At 30.0% G+C, this 18,801-nt stretch overlaps 1 protein-coding gene across 1 annotated transcript in view; it reads left to right on the forward strand.

The window, feature by feature from the left end:
- Positions 1-229: 229 nt before the first annotated feature.
- The window catches only part of LOC106469195 (F-BAR and double SH3 domains protein 2-like), a gene marked incomplete at its 5' end in the record, with an annotated part of 69,638 nt that continues 51,066 nt past the window's right edge, over positions 230-18,801 (forward strand). Inside the window, 8 exons of the mRNA XM_013929662.1 lie at positions 230-315; positions 3,462-3,603; positions 5,913-6,049; positions 7,363-7,480; positions 7,988-8,047; positions 8,519-8,641; positions 12,536-12,688; positions 17,280-17,372. Coding sequence (XP_013785116.1) covers positions 230-315; positions 3,462-3,603; positions 5,913-6,049; positions 7,363-7,480; positions 7,988-8,047; positions 8,519-8,641; positions 12,536-12,688; positions 17,280-17,372 — 912 coding nt within the window. The remainder of the gene's footprint in view (positions 316-3,461; positions 3,604-5,912; positions 6,050-7,362; positions 7,481-7,987; positions 8,048-8,518; positions 8,642-12,535; positions 12,689-17,279; positions 17,373-18,801) is intronic.

The raw sequence follows: 18,801 nt of genomic DNA on the forward strand, positions 1-18,801 counted from the left end.
ATATTACATTAGATTTCTCTCAGATAAACAATGGTAAAAATTTATAGAAATGTCCATATTATAAACATAACTAACAAAATATTTAATCTATATCAGTATATTAAAATATATTTTGAAATATTTTTTTTCCTGTTTATCTGGTGATGTAAAGTTAGATTAGAGAAAAAATGACTTTTTGTCATTTTAAGCACCAAAATTTTCTAATTACTGAATACCTTGTAATTTTTAGGCATTAGCAAAATTAGGAAATAGTTACCTGCAGCGGAAGGTTCCCACAGTGTCTGAAATGAAAAATGGAAATAATGGTCAACAAAAGTAAGTAATCAAGGTTTACTCTAGGTTTAATAGCTCTTCTTGATAAATGAAATACATAGTTTATTATCACTGGTAAGATTTGGACTTCAAATATTAACAATTGTGAACTGCCATACACCCATTTTACTCTTTAACTTGTTTCCACTTGAGTTGTTTAATATGAATTTTATAGTGTTTATAGTTTTATAGGCTAGAAATACCGACTTGTATCACTGTACTCAAGTTTTTGAGAAAGTTCATAGTTAATGTAATGTAAGAAGTTATACTAAATGTAAATTTTTACTAATACTGGTACAACTGCTTGTTGTAAACTGGGTTCTCAAATGCAAATTTTTACTAATACTGGTACAACTGCTTGTTGTAAACTGGGTTCTCAAATGCAAATTTTTACTAATACTGGTACAACTGCTTGTGGTAAACTGGGTTCTCAGTTTTGTTGCCAAAGATAGAATTTTTCAGTGTGATATTAAATAATTAAAGGAAGTACCTGTTATATAAAACTTAAAGTTTATTTATTACCAAGAGTGTAATATCTATAGTTACTATGTTTGTGATTGTTGTACCTAATGATGCCAGGTTAACTTGGTGAAACATTGTAACCTTAGATAGTAAATTCTGTGTATCTGATAATAAATAAGTTTTAAGTGTGGTATTAAATTTAGACTGATAGTCAACAGATCACCAAATGTTTCTGCAAAAATGCAGGTTCAGGAAATGTTATGTAGAAAATAAGTTTAATATGGACAGCAAAGGAAAATAAGCAATCAGAAGTGAGCAAGTAGAATTTTTTTTATTTACAAATATATTTATGTTTATCACCAAATCAGGTGGCTTCTTACTTTCATTCTGACTTCTCATCTGTTGCTTAGGTAGGAGAGGATTTCCAATTATGTTGTCACTGGACAAGAACAGGAAAAATAGTTCTAAGAACTTATAAGTGAAAGCAAAGGAGAATATATTACGATATGTTAAACTACATGTTCAAGTCAGACAACAGTCCAAGTTTAATATGCCACAATCATTAGATTATATACATAGATGACTATTCCAAATCATATACACGGGAGATAATCACCAACTCGTACTAACTTGCACAAGTAACTGTGTCATCCCCTTGAGAAGAGCTTGCTCTGTCCTGAGGAATGGACACAGATGCAGGGTCAAACTGGTATAATATTCTGTGGGAATGCTGTGGCTATATGTAATCTTTACCTAAGCAAAAGGATTAGCACATGTTTATGATTATTCAATACCTAAGTATCTCCCTTGTATTAGTTTAGAATATATCTGTAGTAAGGTATATTCAAGTAATTTTCTAATTACTTCCATTTAATTATGACATGGTGAAATTATCAGTTATTTCAACTGCAACAGCAAATAAAGTACATGTTTATCTGGGAAAAAGTTTATGTTTTTTTTCATGAAACGCCATAGGATAGAAATAATTTATAATGTCAGATTATTCTCTGATCTGGAACAAATTTTTTTTAGAATAATTATGGTTACTATGCTAAGTAAAATGTTAAACCATTAACTGTGGTAGGAGCAGCTCAGTTGCCATTTTCTGACTTACAGATAAAACTGAGTTGCCATCAATCACAATAAAACGGTAATTTTCATCATTTGCATAGAGTTATAGTTATATATGTGCGACTGACGGATATTTCTGTCATTCGCAGCTGAGCCATAGAACTTCAGTGACGGAAATATCCGTCATCCGTAGTTAATGAGTTAATTTTGATGTTTAAAATATATTATTTTCCAGCTGTTTCTTAATATGGAACCAAATAGGGTAGAGTATGAATAATACTAATAGTAGTCGGTGATTTACAGAGTCCCTAGAGTTCTACAAGTTTCATAATGCCCACTTAATTATTACTGTGGTACACTATTCTGCATAAAGGCCAGTGTTGAAATGTTAGTGTGTATAAATGCCACTAGTTGCATAATGAAATAAGAAATTAGTTGCTCAAGTGTTGGATTTGTTCACTTGAAAATTTCTAAAAAACAATTCAAAAATACTGCTAAAAAGTGAAGTTAAATTTACAAAAAACACCACCAATTTCATACAACAGAGAATCTCAAATTTTGTCTTTGTTGTTTGCATCTCTCAGATGTCATTTGAAAATAGTTTGTGATGTTTTGAGGCTAATTAAACCAACACAGTGTAAGTTTGTGCTTAAACTAGGCTTTATCAGATGGATCAAATGATTGTAAAATTGTAGATCAGCTTTTCACCTCAGATGGTCACCTCTATAAATTCTTCAGCAGGCAGAATTTCAAAAAACAAGCAAGCATTTATTTGAACAAGTTATTTCTTTAAAAAAAAAGAGGGAATTTTATTTTCCAAAGACACCTAAAAATTGCACTCTCAAAGTTTGAAACATAAATATTTTTCAAAAATTGTGGGTATCTGGAAGCTGCCAATTATGCATCATAAATTTGAAAGAAAGTTTCTGATTTTGTATGAAATACTGACAAGAAATGTATTTAGATTTTCATCAAAAGCATTATACCAGTTGGAATAGATCATGTTTTATTTGGTGAATTTATTGATAGTTTAAATTTTTGATGTTAAAAAAGTTAGTAAATATACAATATATGAAATAATTATGGGTGCAAAATGGGTATAAAATGCAAATATTATGAGATTGCTTCAACTCTAGTTATGAAAATGAACTGAACCAAAGCACTGTCGTATGTTGGTAGTTTACATTATGATTGGCTGTTTTACCTAAATCCAACCAATCAGACAGAAACACATCAGCATTAATGCTTATAACATAATGTTTATAGAAATACAACCAAAAAACTTGGCTGAATTGTGGGGAATAATACAGGACACTTGGAACAGTATTTCACAATCTTACATTAATAAACAGTAAGAAAACAAAGTTTATTGCTCCCCTTAAAGCAAGTACAAAATACTAGTGCACTGTACAACTTACTTGATTTTCTTGTATCTGTAATAATGTATTGTAGTAATGATAAATTGACAGTTTAGTTGCATTTACTCATTGTTTGTGATTTCTGTATGTGTATTACCTTTGTGTTTCCATAATCATTTCCAATACTGAACGTTCATATTTTTCTTGAAATAATTCTTAGTTAAACAGAAAGTTACATTAATCTCTTATGAATCATAGGACAGTGTACACAGTATGGAAGACCTTACTGGATGAAACTATCAAAATAGCTCAGGCCAAACAGGCAGCAGTGGATGTATATCAAGAGGTGTCTGATAAAGCTAAAACATTACGAAATAACAAACTACAAGTTTCAAAAAAGGTGAAACTTTTATGTCTACTTTCCTTTTGTTTGATCTCTCTTAAATTATTTAATAAAAGTGACTTCTATATCAATTTGTTTTTAAGGGAAAAATTGCACAATAGAGTCTCTGAGCTGTGTCTCAACTACAAGGACTGAATCCCAGTTTTTTAGCATTATAGGCCCTAATGCTTTCTATAAGAAGTTAACTAAAATAATCAAAGAATTAAATAAAAACATGAAAATAAAAGACAAACAAAAACTTGTTTAACAGTAAAATTTTCCTCTCCACTCATAATCTGTTTCTGTGAGTTTTGTTTTATTGTTTTAAACAATATTTTTAAATCTTGGAAATTATTTTTTGATAGGCTAGTAAGAAAAACTTTTTTCTTAAAGTTAATTACTTCTTTTACTATTTTTTGAGTACCTGGAAGATATAAGGTACGTTAGTTGTCATGTAGTGATGTGGTATTTTCAGATAAACTGATTTTGCAAAACAGTAAATAAGGTAGATTCACTGTATAATGGTGATGTTGTGCAAGATAAGTTACAAAGTAATTCTGACTAAGCTTGGTGAAGAAAGAGACTGGATACACATGTAAAACATAATGAAATGATATTTATTCAAACTCCCAAACACAGTCAAAATAATCTGTGTATGTTATAGTCATCTTAGAAGATGTTGACTCTTCTTAGAAGTTGTTAAGGTGTTTATTAAGAATTAATTAATTTTACTTATTAAACTTTAGGAGAGTACCATTACTTAAAGACAGGACTTAAACTTTACTTATTAAACTTATGGCTTGAATTTGAGAGATAGAGAGAGCTAACTATGAGGTCATAGTATTATATACCAAATTCTATAATAAAATGTTCCTCGAAAACACGAGCATCACATGTGTTGCTCTTGGTCAATCTCGTTGAAACATAAGGAGGTTTTAACCTTGAGATGTCATCTGATCTATTATTGGAGAATGCTACTGTTGACTTTCATGTATGAGATGCGGTATTACAGCCGTACTTCCATGGATAGACCAGGGGTTATCTCATTAGGAATGACAAAGAACAAAATCAATACATACCTAGAATGTATTAAAAGTTTGAAAAATTTTACATTAAAATAAAAAGGTAGAACATTTTTAGAATACCTGCATACCACAGTAACATAGAAAGTACCAAAAAAGCCTTAGCAATAATTGAAGCACCACCTAGCAACAGAATTGATTAATTATTTAATAGATATGCTTTAAAAATGAATCCATCTATGAATACTGGTTGTCTGGAGAGTAACTTAGCATCATAAATTTATACTTTCAATAAAAATATTGTTAAACTTTAAATGGTATTAGTTGGAAATATTGACTCATGAAGAATTGTTCAAGTTTTTCCAAATTTCTACATATGAATTTAGAAGACAGTTGCCGATTTCCTGACAAGTATCAGAAAGACCAACCTGCAAATAACTACAGACTTGTTCAAGAAATAAGAAAAGTGATTCTGATCAGATAACTTAACTGAGTTTTCTTAATGTGTGTGTGTGTAAAATAATGAGACTGGATAAAATTGGGAAAAATGAAACCACAACGTATGTATATGCAGATACAAAAAAAGACAGTCATTTCTACTAAGCCTTGCTTAGTCCCACAGCTTTCTCTCTCTCAGGATAGACTTTCGTTCAAATGAACATGATGATCTTAAAATTAAGTCTTTACTCTATAACGTCCTAGTAATCAATGTGTTCGAAGGAAAACGAAGTTTGATTATCCATGTCCCCTTTTTGTCAATAAACAATGTTGTATATCATAAGTGTCGTAATCTTGTTTATAACCTCCTAGTAGTACTGATTAAAGAAAGTTCACCAAATTCAAAGCATAAATTCGTTCTATTTGCCCATTCAAAAGTGTTGCCTCATGACCTTTGTTCTTTCACAGCATTGGTCATCTGTTGCATTCAATCAATGTTTTAATCAGCAGTAGAGAATGTCACAGTGTCAGTCCTCTTAAGCCAGATGTTGTATATTACTGCAATATTCTCTCTGGCAGAATATACATCACCTAACATATAAAACAAAGAAACAAACCAATTAGAACCAAGTGATCTTAATGGACCATCAATAAAGCATGTAACTAAACAATTAAAAATGTTTTTAATTTCTGTACAACTAAAGCCAGGTAGAAAACATATGTGCCTTAATATCACAAAACATTTACTGATTTCAAACCACATTAGTTAAGTCTTAGTTATAATTTTAGTAAAAGAGAGACTATTATATGCTCTTTCATCAAGAAAACTACAGTGCTGTTCATTGATTGTAATGTTTTACTGCTTAGTGTTTTGACAACATTCGAAAGATGCATGAGGAGCTACAACAAAGTGCGCAAGAAGTTGACAAAGCCAAGAAACTCTACCTTGAAGAAGAACACATGGCTCATGAAGCAAGAGAAAAAGCTCAAGAAGCAGAAGAGAAGTAATTATAATTTTTTTATATTGTATAGATTTTTTTTTTTGACTTATGTTTTGATTTAAACTCACGTTATGTAAATGTTTGGGAATGTGAGCACGTAGATCAAAATATTTACAAATGTGCTATCAACAGTGTAGAGGATGGCTTTATTGTAAAATATTTGGATGTCAGAAACAGTTCTTACACCATAGACATATTTGAGATTGAGCTTCCCAATTATATTTCTTCAAACACTGTTTTGTAACAAAATATTAACAACAAATACTCATAAGTTTGGGAAATGTGATGTTACATGTAAGTAATTAGAAGAGTGATGGAAGGTCTTCTGAGGGAAACAGTTTCATTTAACAAATATACATATTTTTTGCTTTTTGTCTAAGTTATGTATAGAGTTCTAAGGTTACATTATGTTTGATGAGTGTGAATAAATACAAGTATTTGGAAATAATAATGATTAATTATTTCATAATATAATACTTGTTCAACAAATGCTGTCAAATAAAAGTATTAACTAAATGTATTGGTATATTAATTTATATGAATATAATTTCAAAGATTTTATTGAATCAGGTTTAGCTTAAAGATCCTATCGAACAAATAAGGAGGTACTTATTTGTTCTTAACTATGAGGCACAAAATATATTAATTTGTAGAAATGGTAGATGCTGTGTATTCAGTAAAAAAGTTGTGTATGAGTGTAGTGCTGTAGTAGTTGCTCAGAACTGCAGTTCATAATAATGCTCAGCTACTATACCTGTATTGATTAGAGAGATTGAAATATATTACAGAATATTTAAAGTAATTAGAGCTTATGCAGTCTCTTCAAGCAAACTCTAGTGGGGTCTGTATATCATCTTTTACATAGGATCAGTATTTTTATGTAAAGAAATACACAAATAATTTAGTTTTGACATCATAGCAGTATTAAAAAAATCTGTATACAGGGTGAAATTAGGATAAAAGTGGTTCTTTTAAAGGATTATGGGAAATATCCATCTCTTGGGTTATTTGTTGTTCGATATGGGAGTATGATTGCTGTTTATTTTTATTATTTCAGGTTAAAGAAAAAAAAGGAAAATTTTTTCAGTCATTTTCATCGTTGCAGAAAAACAGTCTTAAAGTAAGTGAACTTTATTTACAGTGTCGATTCTCAGAAATGTTATCCAATTTCAGTGAAATTTGTATAATTGTTTGTTAAATTTCATTAAACTCCATATTTAATGTTACTTTTTTTTTCAATATAATGAAATATTTATTAGTTTCATGTAATATGTTTGAATTTTAAGCTAATTATATTTTTGACAGCTTTCTTCAAGGAAAGAGGCTTGTGACATTCAGGCCACTAAGGCTCGTAATGACTACATTCTTACCCTTGTAGCCGCTAATGCCCATTTGTCCAGATTCTATGAAGTTGACCTTGAAGATCTTATACAGGTACAGGATGAATATAAAATTATCTTGTTAATTGTCAACATCTACATAAATTTTATGATATATATGATAGCTGCAGGGGCATTTTATGTTTTATTCATTGTAGTTGTAGTTTGATGTATATTTAAGTCATAATAAAGAATTTTAGTCTTTTTTTGAACTAGGGTGAGTGATTTGTTGTGAAAACTTATAGGAGTGAATGATACTGGAAAAGGTTGAGAAGCACTCTTCTAGACCAGTGGTGAACAACTCGCATCTCACAAGTCACATGCAGCTTTTCTGTGTTAGAAATGTCCGGGCAAGTCCAGTGACTAAATTAATAACTGAACAATTGTGTGATTAGTTTCATAGGGCATTGGAAACTGTGTGACACATAAGTAATTAGATATAAAAGTAAATACTGGAAAAAGGAAAACAACTTCTAGAGTGAGTAGTATGTGGTAACAAATCATTTCTAAAGGACCATTTAATAAAAAATTGTAGGTGAATATTCATATTGTAATATTGTAGTTGGCCCTCTTTAAGGAGAAATTTTTACATGAAGATCAAAACTATAGTTCAGAAGATGCTGTAAGTTGTGACTGTGGAAGGCTTATAATCAATGGTTTGTTGATCCACTGCTAAAAGATATGTCACTTTTAGACGTTTCACATTGTCAACAACATATCTGAGTAACGTGCTTTTATTATGAGTCTGTTCAAATTGTCACTTTTTAACCAATTAAGTATTAAGCCTTGTTGTCTGCCTGATGCTCACCTCTTGAAAGAAATGAAAGGCTTAAACTGTGGTTAAAAAACATTTTTATATGGTAAAAACTTATTATCTTTGTATTTTATTGACACTAAGAGTTTTTTTTTAAATCATAAAAATCTTTAGTTTGTGTTTTCTTTTTTACATGCTTTTTCAGAAGTTGAACAGTGAAGAACCATCAAACTAAAAGTATGGAAGAATATTAGCCATCTCATTGAAACTAACTTATAATGATCCAATCAGTAATTTTATTTAGTGTGTGACTTCTTGTAATTTTTTATATTTCTGCAGAACCTGGACTGTGATATATACGATAAGATCAAAGAATACGTTCAGCTGGTTTGTCGATCTGAGCTCGTTACTTGTGCTACATGGCAGTCTTCCTTCTCCTACTTACAGGGAGAAGCAGAAATTGTAAGTATTGTAGTTTACCTTTTATGTAATGTAGCAAATAAAGTAACACTAACACCTTTATATTAAGTTGTTCTAGTATACAGCATACTATGACAAAGGCATAAGACAAAATATTAGTTAAATAAACAGTTTTGACTGATGCTTAAGTATTTTTAATTTTATTACAGTTTAGTAGGGAATGAAAACTTAAAGACAGTGATTGTAGTAACCTTTAAGAATGACCTAGTGAATACTCCATTAAAATTCAGCAACTACATTTTCATCAATACTTTAAAAATATGACCTGTAGAAAACAATAAAATGGTTTGAATATTATAATATAGAAATTTATAAAATATTGATTTTTAATATTTCTATATGATTTATGTAACTATTGGATGAAGTAGAATGACAATTTTATTTTATAAAGACACTTTATGGAACATTAATTTTCTAGCTTGTCGAAACATCTAGGGACTATGAACATTGTTTTAAAATTTTAAATAGACAATAAATGTTTATATATTTCATAACAACTAATAAATCTAATTATTTTGATGTAACACTTTGTAAAATTCACTGGGTGCACCAGAAGCATATTTAATTTGTAGTTTATAGCAAGGTAAAAGGTGTTCACATACCTTAAATGTTATAAATTATTATCTGTTTATTAAGGTTTTAAAATTACATAATATAAGGTTATTAGTTTTTACTCAAACTGAAATGTATGTTTACCATTTTCACTAAGTTGTTTCTCACTGATTGAATTAATTTCAGGCAACAAAGAACTATACAATGGACTGTTTTTTAAGTGACAACTCAGTTTTGTCCAAGTTAATCCAATATAGTTTTGATCCTTGTGATGGAGATACAGTGAGTGAAATCCTGATATTTTATAATAATGTTCCAGTGATGAAAATTTTTAGAAATTATGTTGACACAATCATACTCAATTATTATTTAATAACATTGTATGACTAATAAAAATCCTTAGAAATTATGTTGACACAGTTATAAGTTACTATTTAATAACATTGTATGACTAATAAAAATCCTTAGAAATTATGTTGACACAGTTATACTCAATTATTATTTAATAACATTGTATGACTAATAAAAATCCTTAGAAATTATGTTGACACAGTTATAAGTTACTATTTAATAACATTGTATGACTAATAAAAATCCTTAGAAATTATGTTGACACAATCATACTCAATTATTATTTAATAACATTGTATGACTAATAAAAATCCTTAGAAATTATGTTGACACAGTTATAAGTTACTATTTAATAACATTGTATGACTAATAAAAATCCTTAGAAATTATGTTGACACAGTTATAATAAGTTGTTCTTGATTTAGTCTCACTCATTGTGTGTTTTTTATAAGTTTTACTTGCTAGTTGATACCAAATGATCTTATAAGTAGCAGTTAAGCCTTTAACAGGTTTTTGGTTTCTAAGGAATACTTACTTGCTAATTGCCAAAGAATCCTCTTCTCCACAGAGAACTTAAATGTGTTCTTGCTAATTGCCAGAGAATTATCTTTTTTACAGAGAATTCAGATATTTACTTGCTAATTGCTAAATAATTCTCTTCTCCACAGAGAACTTAAATGTGTTCTTGCTAATTGCCAGAGAATTATCTTTTTTACAGAGAATTCAGATATTTACTTGTTAATTGCTAGACAATTCTCTTCTCTACAGTAAACTTGGATACATACTTGCCAATTGCTAGAGAATTCTCTTTTTTCCAAAGGGAACTCAAATATTTATGCTCTAATTGTCAAAGAATTCTCTTCTATGCAGAGAACTCAAATATTTATGTGCTAATTGTCAAATAATTCTCTTCTCCACAGAGCACTCAAATATTTACTTGCTGCTTGTTAGAGAACTTGAATGTTTATTTGATAATGTCTAGAGAATTTCCTTCTCTACAGTAAACTTGGATATTTACTTGCTAATTGCCAGAGAATTTCCTTCTCTACAGTAAACTTGGATATTTACTTGCTAATTGCCAGAGAATTTCCTTCTCTACAGTAAACTTGGATATTTACTTGCTAATTGCCAGAGAATTTCCTTCTCTACAGTAAACTTGGATATTTACTTGCTAATTGCCAGAGAATTTCCTTTTCTACAGTAAACTTGGATATTTACTTTCTAATTGCCAGAGAATTTCCTTCTCTACAATAAACTTGTATATTTACTTGCTAATTGTGCTAATTTTCCACAGAGAAATTGTATATATACTTATTAATTTTTGTAGAATCCTCTTTTTCCATGGAGAACTTATTGTGGGGAAGGTGAAAGGTATTAATATAAGTGAATGGTAAACCCTCACAAGTTGCTGGACTGGTTGTAGATTTTACTTTGAAGACTCAAAACAATTTTACCTGCAAAAGATTTAGCAGTACAGCATAACAAGCTAAATTTTGCAGTTGAAATACTGTAATTCTAACAAATGACCTTTTATTAATTTTACTTATTTTAATTTTTTGACAAAAGAGGCGCTTAACATATTTGACACAAATTTTCAAAAACAAAATGATGGATATACTTGTGCATTCAAACCTATTTTTTATTCAGGTATATTTTATTTGTAAATTACTTCTGGAAGAGTAATGGAAAAAAGTTACATATTTATAATAAATATTAAATAATAAATTTTGTGTCATCTACATATAGAGGGATTTAGGTTATCATATTTCATTTCACTGGCCTATTATGACTGAACAGGCAGGGAAGATATCAGTTTGTATTACCTGTGCATTACATGATATCTATTTCAATCACCTTGACTTTATGTAACCTGCTAAACACTTGGATGAATCTACAGTATTGTCATTTGCATTATGTCCAAAATACATTTTGTGTGTATTTTCCTCATACTGAAGTCTTGGTTGCATTTTCAATACAGGTAAAGCAACTTTGCCATTTCTGTATTCTTTCTTCTTCACAAATCCCTTCAACAGTTCAAGTACAACTTAGGTATCTACAACAATATGTTGATTTTGCACCTCTTTGGACTAAGCATGTAAAGGTGTTTTTGTTTTTTTTCTGGTCCCAGCTCACCCAGAATATTTCACTACAAAAAGTGCTGTCTCCAAATGGAAGCATCTCTTCTCAAAACCACTAGTGATGTTACTATTTTATGGGTGCAACTCTCCCAATTTTCATACATTTAATGTTGCATATCTTCCACCACTTCCACTAATGTTTTAAATTTTAGAAATATCGAGAGATCAAATCCCCTATGTAGTATGTGAAGTTTGCAGATTCTGGCCACAAATTGATATTTTGGCCAGGTGGTTAGGGCGCTCGACTCACAATCTGCAGGTCGCGGGTTCGAATCCCAGTTACACCAAACATGCTCGCGCTTTCAGCTGTGGGGGCATTATAATGTGATGGTCAATCCAACTATTTGTTGGTAAAAGAGTAGCCGGAGAGTTGGCGGTGGGTGGTGATGACTAGCTGCCTTCCCTCTAGTCTTACACGGTTAAATTAGGGATGGCTAGTGCAGATAGCCCTCGTGTAGCTTTGCACAAAATACATAACAAACACTTGATATTTCTATTTGCATTCCCTTCAAATATCAGTTCTGTACTTCTCACTCCAACTCAGACCATGTCATTTTCTATGCACCATCTCTACTAAAAACAAAGTTACAATTAACATAATGTATGCAATATGACTTTTTGTTATTAATAATTACACATAGCATGTTCAAGGTTACATTCATATGTAATGTTGTTGTTTTAATTTTTGGCTCCAGTGGCTCATTGTAGCTTCTCAGTGACATCTGCCTTCTAATTTATCTTATAATAATAATAATATATAAACTGTCCATGTACTCGGAAATTTTAAGGTTTACACCACTTTTCCCTTTCAAACTGTGTATTTTGAATTCTGTAGGTGACCAAGATTTCAACTGAGAACAATGCAGGTCTTTGCTTAAGTAAGGAAGCCAGGAAGTGGGCTTCCTGTATTGCTAAAGAGAATCGAACTTTAAGAGAGTGTTATGAAGAATTAGGTAGACTTCAGTTTGAAGCCATTGGAAAAGAAAAAGTAAGATTTTTTATCTGACTTGTCTCAGTAAAATGAATGTGGGATGAAGATGTTTACTAAAAACTTAATTCTTCCTTTTTTAAACGTATTTGAACAGCAGATGCTCTCGGTGTAATAACGAAGGGGGAAAAAGAAAGAGTTGTAGTATTTCCTGCATAAATGACAATACATCACCAGTTACTACATTTTCTAGTTGTTTTCTTTATTTGGTTGCATTTAATATATATCATCTTCACAGAGATATGTGGTAACTGTTTACAGTTGAGTACAAGCAAACAAATCTCTTGACGTTTCACTTCAAAATATTCTGATATTTCTATTTGACTAAAACTTTTCTACAGTTCTTTATGAATATGATTTGAGTAGATTTATTAAGGAAAAATATATTTATGATAATTATATCTGAAATAAAAGTGAAAATGCAATTAAAGAGGTGATTTTCTGTACTAAACTGTACACATTTTCTACATCTTAAAAAATACTTAATCCATGATCATTTATTGTTGATACCACACAGTGCAAAACAGAAATGTTAAGCATGTGGTCCATGAAAGCATTTTGACTGGCTTTTAAAGGGTGTGTACTAATTGCCTTTAATTCATCCTGTAACCACATCATATGATAAAGTTAGCATCTTCATTTCATGTTATGGCTTTGAACTAATGACACAAGTTAATGCCTGTTCTAAGTATAGTCCAATCAGTGTCTGAGTTGCTGATTATGAGTCACTGGCCTTGTACTTGAGAGAGAGAGAGAGTCTGCAAACTGTCATTTATTCATGAGTGTGGTTCCTAAGATAAATTTGTTTCATGCTCCTGGTATGAGGAATCAGGGAAATTCTGTGATTATTGAATTTCACGTTAATTTTCTACTGACTGTTAATTGTTAAATTTATTAACAAGAGTTTCATATTTATATCCATGAACTTAAATCTTTGAATATTATTTTACACTTATAATGTTTGTGTAATTTATATATGCTGACCTTTAATGTTTTTTGATGGCTTGAGTCATAGTATTTTTCTTCTCATTTAAAAGTACATGGATGTTTCAAAATCTGAATTTAATGTGTTTGCTTAATCTCCAGTTCAAAAGTTACCCCCAACTTTTGTTTTTCTATAGGGAACAGATTCATCATTTACTTACTTAATGTTTTTGTAAAAATGTTTTTGTTTATAATAATCAAATTTTCTCAGTCTCTCTTTCTTTTTTTAAGAACTACATTAATGTAACAACATTTGTAAATGATGATCTGACCATTCTTTATCAGTAAGGGTAAATAAACCACTTAATTTTTTTTAACTGGAGTGGATCCTGGGAGTCAACACCATATAAGATATTTTCTATCTTACATGTATGATAACAGGTGATAGATCTTGTATTTACATTGATCATGGTGTGCCTGGTGAACATAATCTGTTTTTCTATATCAAATTTTTTTGGACTCTCAATGGTACAGAAAATGACCATAATATTTAGTTATCAGCTGAAGAAATCTATAATTACACAACATAAATCTAAAAACATTTTTTCATTGAGCATGATTGTTAAGGATCTGATTATACAAGGTAACCCGAAATTATCTTTCCTATTGTAAAATATAATAATTAAATAACTAAGGAAATACAACCATGCAGTTTTCAACATCTTGTAGCCACCTCAAACAGTTTTTATTGACATGTCAGGTGATTTCGCCATGTGCACCATTAGTGGCTTTCAGCACATCTAACTGATATTCAATATTAGCCCATAATTACTGAGACGATGGCATTCGTTATCCTTATCTTTAGTTCTGCAATATTTGCTGTATGTGTGCAATACATAATGTTCTTAACATCCAAAGAAATAAATCTAGTGGAGTTGTTTGATGAATACGGGGGCCATGAAATTGGCCCACCCCAACCAATCCATCGCATTGAGCCTTTTCTTGGATGGTTGCCATTTGATGGGGTAATGCTACTTACTGGAGTGAAATTACATGACAATAAAAACTGTTTAAGTTGAGATACGAGATGTAGAAAACTGCATGGTTGTATATTTTTTTAGTTATTTAATTATTAAATTTTAAAATAGGAAAGATAAGTGTGAACCACCCTGTACTTTCCTTTCCTATAAAGTATATAAATTCAATAATAATATCTGTATACTTATGGTACCAATTTCTATTTTTATTTACATGTGAATGTGTATTATAATCTTTTATCAAATTCTAAGATTATCTGTGTGATTATCAATTGGTAAAATAAGATCTCAAGTCATTAAAGTATATTTTTTAAGCTCTGTAATCAGTTGTATAGATAACATTGCTAAATTCATGTTCAAATGTACTGGAGTTAATATGGTCTATCTATTTAGACAAATGTGTGAGTATCACCTTTTCTAAAATATCAACCCTAATTATACCAGATTAATTTATTTTTAAAATTTCAACTCTAATTATACCAGATTAATTTATTTCTACAATATCAACTCTAATATACCAGATTAATTTATTTCTACAATATCAACTCTAATATACTAGATTAATTTAGTTCTACAATATCAACTCTAATTATACCAGATTGATTTATTTCTACAATATCAACTCTAATATACCAGATTAATTTATTTTTACAATATCAACCCTAATTATACCAGATTAATTTATTTCTACAATATCAACTCTAATTATACCAGATTAATTTAGTTCTACAATATCAACTCTAATATACCAGATTAATTTATTTCTACAATATCAGCTCTAATATACCAGATTAATTTATTTCTACAATATCAACTCTAATATACCAGATTAATTTATTTCTACAATATCAAATCTAATTATACCAGATTAATTTATTTTTACAATATCAACTCTAATATACCAGATTAATTTATTTCTACAATATCAACTCTAATTATACCAGATTAATTTATTTCTACAATATCAACTCTAATTATACCAGATTAATTTATTTCTACAATATCAAATCTAATTATACCAGATTAATTTATTTTTACAATATCAACTCTAATATACCAGATTAATTTATTTCTACAATATCAACTCTAATTATACCAGATTAATTTATTTCTACAATATCAACTCTAATTATACCAGATTAATTTATTTCTACAATATCAAATCTAATTATACCAGATTAATTTATTTCTACAATATATACTCTAATAATATCACCTTAATTTTATCATCACTATCAGTCCTGACCAGACCTCAAGTATGAAGACTCTCCACTGTGTTTGGTCTTCTGTCCAGGTCTTTATTTCTTGTATCCCTCTCTAATGTTTTACGCTAAGTATCTTTTGGTTTTTCTCTGCACTTTCTTCTAACTGGCTTTATCCCATTGTTTCTTTTGCAATATTTTCTCTTTTATTCTTAGAAAATGGCCATAGTACTTTCACATATATAACATGAGTTTTCCTAAGATTTATTGTTGTCCACTTCTTTCTTTTATATGATCAAACCATCTGATTTTTGTTACCTTTTTTTTAACAATTCCTTTAAAATCTTCTCAATCTAGACTCAATTTCTAATATTTCATTCCATGTTTCTTAGCCACACAACAAAACAAATCCCATTAATTTAGCACTATAATATAAACTGTGTTGAATCATCTTAATTTAGTTCTACAATATTAACTGTATCCCCATCACATTAATTTAGTTCTACAATATTAACTGTATCCCCATCACATTAATTTAGTTCCACAATATCAACTGTATCCCCATCACATTAATTTAGTTCTACAATATCAACTGTATCTCCATCACCTTAATTTAGTTCTTCAATATTAACTGTATCCCCATCACATTAATTTAGTTCTACAATATTAACTGTATCCCCATCACATTAATTTAGTTCCACAATATCAACTGTATCTCCATCACCTTAATTTAGTTCTTCAATATTAACTGTATCCCCATCACATTAATTTAGTTCCACAATATCAACTGTATCTCCATCACCTTAATTTAGTTCTTCAATATTAACTGTATCCCCATCACATTAATTTAGTTCTACAATATCAACTGTATCTCCATCACATTAATTTAGTTCTACAATATTAACTGTGTTTGAATCATCTTAATGTAGTTCTACAATATCAACTGTGTTAAATCATCTTAATGTAGTTCTACAATATCAACTGTGTTTGAATCATCTTAATTTAGTTCTACAATATCAACTGTGTTTGAATCACTTTAATTTAGTTCTACAATATCAACTGTGTTGGAATCACCTTAATGTAGTTCTACAATATCAACTGTGTTAAATCACCTTAATTTAGTTCTACATGTAAAGTATGTATACATCTTTTTTCCACACTTTATGTATTTTTTTTTCTTTGAGTTTTAATTGGCACTGAGAAGTATTAAACATTAAAGTTTATTTTCTAATTATGATAAAAAATGTTTAATAATTGTATGTAATTCTTGTTTATTTGGAAATAAAACTCCGTGAGGACACCTACAGTATTGTTCAACATAGGAAGGTTCATTATTTGTATAAACCTTAACAGTGAATGACTAACCAATATGATTACACATATTTTTACATGTCATAAAAAAAACTCAAAGAAACCTTGTTTATTCAGTCTTCAGTATCTTTAAATGGGGAAAGAACTGGAACTGAAATTGATCCGGAAGTGAGAATCGAAGAGCTTCGTCAGATGATTCGAAAAGCAGAGGTAAGATGATAACTTTGTAACTTTACAGTGATTCCTATTTTCTGATGCATCTGTGGGACATTTAATGAAGTAGAAACAAAATGTGGAGGCTATATCTCAAAGAATTTCTTATAATACCTAAAAAAACATAAATCTTGCAATCTTCTGAATAATGAGACAGGTTCAAAGCTGAAGAAAATATTGTTTGTTTGTGAGATTATGGGAATGACTTAAAATGTTCCCCTTGCAATGATTCGTGCATTCTAATGGTAAAAGTTTTGTAGAATGGCAAAGGGGATGTTGAGCACATTCTGAAATTATTTAGGCACTTGTGGCAGTGGATGTGAAAGACTCGTGTAATTATGGAACCTTCAACCAAATGTCATGGCTCCACAAACAAGTTGATGCATAAATAGCTGAGAAAAAAATTTATTTCAAAAATAGGTGTGTTAATAGGGATTCCATTGATAATTGTAAGATTATGAAGTAAAGTAGAATATCATAATACTTTTTGTAAATTAAGACAAGATGAATACTCATCATTTGACTGGAAATAATGATTAATTTTTCATCTCAAAATTAGTATCTTAATAAATGTCCCCCAGTGGCACAGCGGTATGACTGCGGACTTACATTGCTAGAAACCTGGTCTCGTTACATGATGTGGGCAGAGCATAGTTAGCCCATTGTGTAGCTTTGTGCTTAACTTCAAACAACAAGAATAAATGTAAATAAATGTTTTATGAACATGTTTTTTAAATTTTATTATGACTAAACTATTTCTAGTATTTCACAAAAACAACATTTTTATGTATATTTGGTCATCTCATTTAAGTATTGCTCGATTAGCATTTTGACTTTTGTATATTTTTTATGTCACGTGCAAATTTTTATCTTTTTGATAAATCCTTATAGATTGAAACATGCGAAAAACTGATTCTCAAAGACATATTCGTATCTGGTCAACTGTATGACCCTGCAAATTATTAGTTGTGATGGTAAAGGCAGTGAATTATATTATGAATTTTGGGGTCTTCTCTTTAGACCCCGAATGGTTTTGGCTTTGTTAGCCTGCACAGCTGAAGAAGTGCACTTTAATTTGGGCATTTTAAAAATTGAAATGTGCTGCGGGTAAAACATGCGGGATATCATAGAGTTGTATCCGAGGGTACCGATTGAACACAATTTGGTGATGTTGCGCCATTGTGTCTTCTTGACAACCAAGCAAACGTAATGGGGAATTTCAGCCAATGATCATGATTTTTGTACGCTAGAAATACCAAGCGTATCTAATCGTGCGCTCAATGTAGCGGATCGTCCGTTATATATATATATATATATATATATATATATAATAATAGTAGTAGAAGTAAATTAAAGTATATATACGCGACGACGAACGAGTGTCGTTGTTGTTCGTAGTACGTAGTCGTACGTGTACGTAACGTAC

This window comes from Limulus polyphemus, unplaced genomic scaffold, assembly GCF_000517525.1.
Source record: "Limulus polyphemus unplaced genomic scaffold, Limulus_polyphemus-2.1.2 Scaffold3350, whole genome shotgun sequence".
Taxonomy (NCBI): domain Eukaryota; kingdom Metazoa; phylum Arthropoda; class Merostomata; order Xiphosura; family Limulidae; genus Limulus; species Limulus polyphemus.